Source organism: Etheostoma spectabile, chromosome 10, assembly GCF_008692095.1.
Source record: "Etheostoma spectabile isolate EspeVRDwgs_2016 chromosome 10, UIUC_Espe_1.0, whole genome shotgun sequence".
Classification (NCBI taxonomy): Eukaryota; Metazoa; Chordata; class Actinopteri; order Perciformes; family Percidae; genus Etheostoma; species Etheostoma spectabile.
Window position 1 is genome coordinate 7,637,102 of NC_045742.1, and position 8,117 is coordinate 7,645,218.

The 8,117-nt window shown below is 39.2% G+C and overlaps 1 protein-coding gene across 1 annotated transcript in view; it reads left to right on the forward strand.

Moving 5' to 3' along the window:
• The first annotated feature begins 3,630 nt into the window (after positions 1-3,630).
• Positions 3,631-8,117, forward strand: part of ppid (peptidylprolyl isomerase D) — a 7,806-nt gene continuing 3,319 nt past the window's right edge. Inside the window, exons 1-6 of the mRNA XM_032527691.1 lie at positions 3,631-3,861; positions 4,542-4,682; positions 5,387-5,493; positions 6,531-6,719; positions 6,845-6,967; positions 7,274-7,380. Of these exons, the coding sequence (XP_032383582.1) occupies positions 3,777-3,861; positions 4,542-4,682; positions 5,387-5,493; positions 6,531-6,719; positions 6,845-6,967; positions 7,274-7,380 (752 nt within the window). The 5' untranslated portion in view covers positions 3,631-3,776. The remainder of the gene's footprint in view (positions 3,862-4,541; positions 4,683-5,386; positions 5,494-6,530; positions 6,720-6,844; positions 6,968-7,273; positions 7,381-8,117) is intronic.

Genomic DNA, 8,117 nt, shown 5'->3' on the forward strand with positions numbered 1-8,117 from the left:
TTTCATTTTCTCAAAGGCAGAACAGGATACCCAGAGCCATTTTTAGCCACTGGGAGACCATAGACAGGCTGGGGGAACACATATTAATGTTAAAAAAACCTCATAAAGTGAAATGTTCATGCCATGGGACCTTTAAGATTTATTTATTTGATTGGGACCATGCACATTAATCAACATTTCTGTAAATGTGCAGGTGTCATCCAGACAGCTCATTTTCAACTGTGGTCCTAGTTACCTTTGCATGCATGTCTTCATGGTGGGAGAAAACCGGAGCACCCGGAGGAAACCCAAACAAACAAGGGGAGAACATGCACACTCCACACAGACCGGCCCTGCCCCAGACCAGGGATCGAACTCTGCAGTGCCAACTTGCTGTGAGGCAGAAGTGCTAACCACTAAGCCACTGTGCCCACACAGGCAGGTTTCAAACTCTCTATATGCAATGGAAGACAATTCCAAGTCTGGGCAAATAAACGGTAATCTGTGAGTGTGAATATGTCATAATAGTTATCAAATGGGCACATTGTTGAAATGGTTTGTTATTAGGCCCACAATCCCTCAGACGTGATCCACAACACGTTTCCTGAATTCAGCCCCTTCTATAACCACTCAATTAGCACACACACACACAATACAATAACATATTAGTCCAGTTGAATCAATATTGTACAAGAGAACAGAAAAAATATATTTACAGGGGCATACACCAGACCTTCATGCGTAGAAAATAATTATACTGTATATAACCAGTATAAGGTTTCAAATACCCAATAACCCAATAACTATGCATTCTTTTTTTAGACAAGCAATAACAATAGATGCTGCAAAGGTAAAACGTGTTAGGATGTACTGACATGACTGTAGAGTGCAAAACCCAAAAGATCACACTTAAAATCACTGAGAATAAGTGATTCAAGGTGACCAGTCCCAGCTTAGGCAGCTACTTCCTTTCTATGTAGCATTGCTCTTGCAGATAGAGCCACATCCATCACAGTTGTGTAGATAGTTGTTTAAATATGCATTATCAACAACATATGGGACCCAAGCTGTTCTACCATTAGACCCTTAAAGTATGCAGAGGCATAGGCAGCTGTTATACTGCTGACAACAAGCTACTCCAGGCAAACATCAGTCGAAACGTAAAGAGATCTGATAAATGACTTTCTAAAGGTTGGCATTCTGGGATGTAGTTGCAATCCACATCCGTATTGAAACATATCCACGAGCTGCACAACAAATAATACAGGATAAACTACAAGTGATTCCTAGTCTCTCAAGCCTTCCAGCCCTTACCTGTAGCCTACAGTACAGTAAAAGTCTTCAGGAAGAAAAGGGGGCAGGTGCTCCCCCTACCAGAGTCAGAAGGGGAGCGGTAGTTGGCTTATTGGTATCATGGATGGATAACTGAACAGGTCTGTGCCAGGGACAGGCCCAGGAGCCCCTGGACCAGAGCCTCTGTATGAAGGGATTGTTAACATTTCCTGTTGGACAGTCAATTAAACCACTACAAAGAAATGCAAAACTACCACAAAGGGACAAAAAATGAAATTACCTTCACATGCCACTGTCAAAATGTGGCTTAGGGGGTTACATTTTTCAAATTCCATCCTTTAAAAAAATGTCAGTGCACATCAAAACTCCAGCACTGAAAGTAGAAAACCTCTGCAAAGGTCATTTTAAGTAGAATAGTTGCCTTGATCAGTCAGCCAGGGTCAAATATTTTACAGTAATTGTTCTCTCAGTGAGACCTTATGTCTATGATATCACTTATCCTAAACTGTACATATTTGTAACAGATTTTCCTAATTTTAATCATGAGAACTACATAGTGTTCATAGGCGCTTTAAAGGTAAAAAGAATGAGTTTCCTTAAGATAATAGCACTTAAAAAACACATTGAATGCCATTAGCTCCCAGTAATTCTCAAACCAAATCAATTGGTTGTTTATATCTTTTGGATATGTGAAACATTATGAAGAAAAGGGACTTTGAAAGAACATTAAACAAATTAAAACATAACACACCCTGTAGGTACACATGCAGGTCACTGATGTCAGTTGAGTCTTGCCTGATTCATTTCTTTGAGCATTTGTTTTTGTTTCCTCTCAGGAAGAACATGACGGATGACTCAATCAAAGTCAACACCAAGTTTCACAGAGACAGTTGAAACAGCTGATGGCATTCTACTATCCGTGACGGCTGGAGGACCTGACTGTTATTGAGATGTGTGAAGTTTGAATAAACAGCTTGTAATCTTCGTAACATGTTGACTTAAGTACTAATTTAATCTTTCACGCCTTCCAGCCTGAATGATTCAGAAGAAATTCACACTGTTTTGATATAATATATAAGTATTGACTCAGATTGTTTCCTTGCATACTTCTACACCAGTGAAAGTTCATATTGAGTTCACTCACACTTTTTGTAATGCACAATGGAATTCTGAAGAGTACATCTGATACGTAAACTGGGCAAACAAGGGTTGAATTGTCTCTTTGTCAAAGTTTTTACAATCTGCGCCGGGCAGTACAACATATACATACAGCACTGATTCGTCCAACTGAAGATCTTCTCCAAAAATAACAGCGATAACCAAGTTGGTATTATTTACAGTATCAGAGGTCCCTCTCCCCTCTCACAGTGTCACAGACCTTCAATTCCTGTATGCGAAGCACCTGGTAATCCATCCCCCACAGCTAAAGCAATCTTATTAAGTCATGTCTGTTGCCGATAACTGTACGGATTGTTTACCACAAGAGAGACCATCAATTATCATGTAAAGAGCCACACAGACATCTATTTCTCGAGGTCAACTGCAATTTGTGGCAAAGCCATCACTATAATAGACAGGCCTCAATCTGACACCTGCCTGAAGGCATGTTGTGATGGAATTTTGTTGAAACCCAACACTGTACGTATCAGAGGGCATCAGTATGGAAGGCCGAGTCAAAAACCTCTATTAATATTAATCGCACCACTGTCACCACACACTTTTGTCTCCAAATGCTCTTGTATAGCTTCTATTTTTTGTTCTGTTTTAATTTTAGTTTATGCACCTCTTATTTTCATGTTACTTTATATACTTATCTGTGTTTATTTTTTAGTTGTTTCTGTTGTAGCCTACTGCAGCAACAACAACAACCAAATCAATAAAGGTCTTATCTTATCTCATCCTAAACCAGCAGGGGATCCATAGGGGTTAGGACCCTTTAAGGTTAAACCGTTTGTGGAAATGTGGAACACATGTGGAAAATTATCAGCTGTGTGACTGATATTTTGCTGCTGTAACACTATAATTTGCCATTTTTTTGGGATCAATATCTGTCTATCCATCTATCATCTATCAATTTATCTATGCTGGGTCAACCCAAGATTTATCCTGTTTTATCTGAGGCACGAAGAGGTAGAAACATCCAGTATTTGCAAGTTAAAAAAGCTAAGATTAGAAGAGCGTCTTAAGAAAGTAATTTGTGCACCATTAATATACTTTAGATTTTAAACCATGTTAATCAGAATCAGGAAGCACTTTTTTACTGGAATTTTGCTGGGAAAATTATATTTTGGGTACATTTCTGTATTCGTTATTTTGTTGCCTTAACCGACCAAAAAATCCTGCAATGCATTTTCAACAGATACTTTTATTTTGGAATTTACTCACCGGAAGTAATTGCGTCCATTCTTCTTCGTTTAACCTGCTCCAGTAACGTTACACCAGCCGGGTTTAGACAGCTAGCGAAGTTAACCGAAACAAGTGTCTGAAACCACCCTGTCCTTAAAATGTCTCACCCAGTACCGTCTGACAAGCCTTCAAACCCCGAAAACCCTCGTGTCTTCTTCGACGTAGACATTGGAGGAGAAAGAGGTCAGGACATTTTAATTTTAATGTTAGATAACGTTACCAGTTCAACCGCTAACGTTAGCCTTTTTAGCTTAGCTAGCACAATCCGCCCGTTCTAGTGACTTGCTGAAACGGATTCATTTATGCTAGAAGCTTCCAATAGCATTACACCTTAGAAAACAGACCCTATGTAAAACGTCGACATTAGCAGTTCGCTAATAGTAAAAGTGAGTTAGCTTTTAGTCTAACTAATAGCTAGTAACGTTCATTTAGAGAGATTGTAGCGTTAAGTTTAAACCACGTGTGTCTGTGTTGTCTAGAATGACTTGTAAATTTAGCTTTGCTGTCATAACACTGTAAGATAGCGTCCATGGTCATTTCAAAATCAGACGGTAATTATTAATCATATGTGTAGATAGCTTAATATCAACACAAGCGCTGTATTGATTACATTCTGGCTGCAGCCCACAAATTGATTACTGTAAAAGTTAGCCTGACAAGGCCTATTTTGTCCATTCCTAAATAACGTTACCTCAATATCCATGCTCCACTTTATATTGCTTTTGGTACAGATAATGATTTTATGTCTGAAGTATGTGATGACTTAGTCCATACCGTCCCATAGACCATAGTGTAAGTTACACTATTCTGTGAATAAACTTGTACAGTAACGTTATTGCCAATTTTTCTCTTCCTGTCCACAGCTGGCCGAATAGTTCTGGAACTGTTTGCTGATATCACCCCCAAAACTGCAGAAAACTTCCGGGCACTCTGCACTGGAGAGAAAGGCACTGGAAAATCAACTGGGAAACCGCTTCATTTCAAAGGATGCCCTTTCCACAGAAGTAAAAAGCCTTCACATCTGCATATAACGTGACATTTCAGTTTGAAAAGACACCTTGATGTTTTAGCGCACACACGTACACACACGCACGGGTGTAAAAGTACATACAATTACATCCAATGCTGTGGGCCTTTTGGAGAATTTGTAGTTACTTTACTGGACCCATTAAAACAGTTATTGGGTGCCCAGATAGTTCAGTTGGTAGAGAAGGCGCCCATATATGGAGGTTTACTCCTCAATGCAGTGGGTCCAGGTTCGACTCCGACCTGCGGCCCTTTGCTGCATGTCATTTCCCCTCTCTCTCCCCTTTCATATCTTCATCTGTCTTGTCAAAAATAAAGGCTGAAAATGCCCCAAAAAACTATCTTAAAAACACAAAAAAAACATTTATTTCAGTTGCCAGTTCACCAAACTCCATGGAAATTAAAACTGCTTGCTTGGCTAATTATATAAGGGGTGACTGGGGAAAAAGTCACAATTATGGTTAGTTAAACCAACAGCTGTTGAATATTGTTAAACTAAAGGCACTTATTCATGCTTTTAAAGCATGAATGTCATGAGACATAGTATATTATATGTAAAGTAACTAACAGGCTTGTTGAGCCTTTGGCTCTTGGCTTTTTTAAATCAAGGCGCTTGACTCACTATTGACATTCAGTCTAATTTATCTGAAAAGTAATTTGGCTGTAAATTTGTTTCTGGCAGTCATCAAGAAGTTCATGATCCAAGGAGGTGACTTCTCCAACCACAATGGCACCGGGGGCGAGAGCATCTACGGGGAGAAGTTTGAGGATGAAAACTTCCACTATAAGGTATGATACTTAAAGGGTAACTATTGTTTTTTTCAACCTGGGCCTCATTTCCAGAAGCATTTGTGTCTAATAGACTTTGAATTTGGTGCTGTATTGAGCAAGATTGCAATGATGAACCAGTGCGAACAAAGCTAAGATGGGGTAATTGTGGAGCCTTGATTTTGTCCGATAAAAAGGATTTTGTTTTTGTGCTACTGACACGCTCAGATTGTTATTAAAAGTGTCTGACAACATTATTGATCAATATCAACCACAGGGATCTGGTAGCAACAGGTCCCACTCTTGACAACCTATTCTTTGGGCATATAGGGACACAGCACCCACGGGAGCACTACCAATATCCCAAGCCCTGCAGCTCGCTCGCTCTTTCGCTCTCTCTCTCAAATGAATAGCCTACATGTGGTCCTCGAACTATACCGACCTCATCCACATTGTCAGAATCATTTAAATATTGAGCCATTACATTGAAAATCTTTAAGATAACAGGAGCCTATAATTTCTATACAGACTACCTAAACGCCTTTTTCTCGTGTTGTTTGACTCCCCACGGCTGTCTTCGTACAAATAGTCACGTCCTGAGATCGATAATTTTGTCAGACACTTTTAATAACAATATGAGCCTGTCAGTACCAAAAAAAAAAAACACTTTTATTGGACAAAAAGCAAGGCTCCACAATTGCCCCATTAGGTTACATTGTAGTTCGGTTCCCGTCACTGAGATTTCGCTCAATACTGGACCAAAGTCAAAGATTTTTGGTCAGATCAGTCTATTAGACACAAATGCATGGAAATGGAAATTGACCTATCCCTCCAGGATGTCCAAGTGACTCATTTTTTTGAGGAGTATACTGGAATCTGGAGTCTATCTCTAGCTCCCTGGACTCTCCCTCTATTGTGTTCAACTAAATAGGCAAAAGGCCTAACAATTCAAACCTGTTCTTGAATAACTGAAATAATCAAAACCTCCATATTTGTGCATTTGTCTCTGTAGTGCCTTCTTTTGTCTATTGTAATAATTTATTTCCTTTTCAATGTAGCATGACAAAGTGGGTCTGCTAAGCATGGCGAATGCCGGGCCAAACACCAATGGCTCCCAGTTCTTCATAACTACTGTGCCCACTCCACACTTAGACGACAAGCATGTAGTCTTCGGACAAGTGTTAAAAGGAATGGGAATCGTAAAAATGCTGGAGTCTATTGAGACTAATGAGGACGCTCCTGTTAAGGTAAATGTTTTCAGTTAAAATTGGTAGAGTTTAATTAAAAAATAATCCATTTACACTTTTACAAAGTTGGCACCTACTCTTACAAAGGTAAGTGCTAAAACCTCTGCTAATGTCTACTTTTGCAGCCATGTGCCATAGGAGACTGTGGTGAGCATAAGGATGGGGACAGCTGGGGCACTGGACCACGCGATGGATCAGGGGACACGCACCCAGACTTCCCCGAGGACTCTGACGTCGACTTTAAAGATGTAAGTATCCGTGAAGTCTTTGATCTTAAAGGAAACGGGCGGACTTTGGCAGATAGCAAAAAGCTCTTAGGGACTCTGTTATAGCACCACTTTGGCAGGGAATGTGCACATTATTAATCCAGCACACGTTAAGCATAGCAAACACTCAAAGTATACTACTATTAAGCAAGTTCAAGGGCTTGTCCCCAAAATAAGGGATGATGGGTTTTTATAATGCATTTGAGTCTGATTTGAACTCAAAATAAAGTACTTTAGTCTGTTTTGTTCACAACCGGTCTGATTCTGTTTCTTGCTGTTTGCTTACAGGTTGACAAAGTTCTGTCTGTTGCTGAGGATGTGAAGAACATTGGAAACAGTCTTTTTAAGAATCAAGACTGGAAAGCTGCTGTCAACAAATATAGCAAAGCCCTCAGGTAAAATACTGTCACTGCATATGTGAATTACAATCACCTTCATTTTATTAAAGGGTGAGAATCTGAGAAGAACACCTTTTTAAAGCAACCATCCAAATTAAATAAAGTATTTCAATTAATCTACATACATTTAGTAAATAAATAGTATATCCAGTATCTGAAATTAAATCTGTGGCACATGTGGTAGAGGCAGTGTGATGTCCGCTGTTTAAGCCTCATCTTCAGATGTAGTTTATTATCTATATTAACCTTGTTAAGTATTTTAACAGCTAAAATAGTGAACACACTTACATAATAAGGGTATTTGGCGATATGTCTCTGTTTTTACGCAGTGGTTTCCTAAAGCAGTTTTCCACCATAGTTTTTAGCAAACCTTACTAAAATAGAAGTAAATAGTGCATTTCTTAGTTGGGGAGAAATTTAGTATGTCAATAACTTGGGAGAAGGATAAGGTGTATGTGGGATTAAGTTAAAATAAACAAGAGTGCCTATGTCATTGTTTGCTATTTAAGGATTTGTTTACATTGATGGTATTTGTTAGTAGGATTGGCTCATTGTTGGTTTTGGTCTTTTAATGGAATTTGTTGACAATAAGAAAATTCTGACAAGCATTAAAGGAGAATGGCAGTCGATTTCAACATGTAGCTTTGTTTGTAAATTTGGAGTGCTGTCAGTAGAGAGAAAAATGAAACTAAACCAATTGGTGCTGCCTACACCGTGTTATCCTCCTGCTAGAG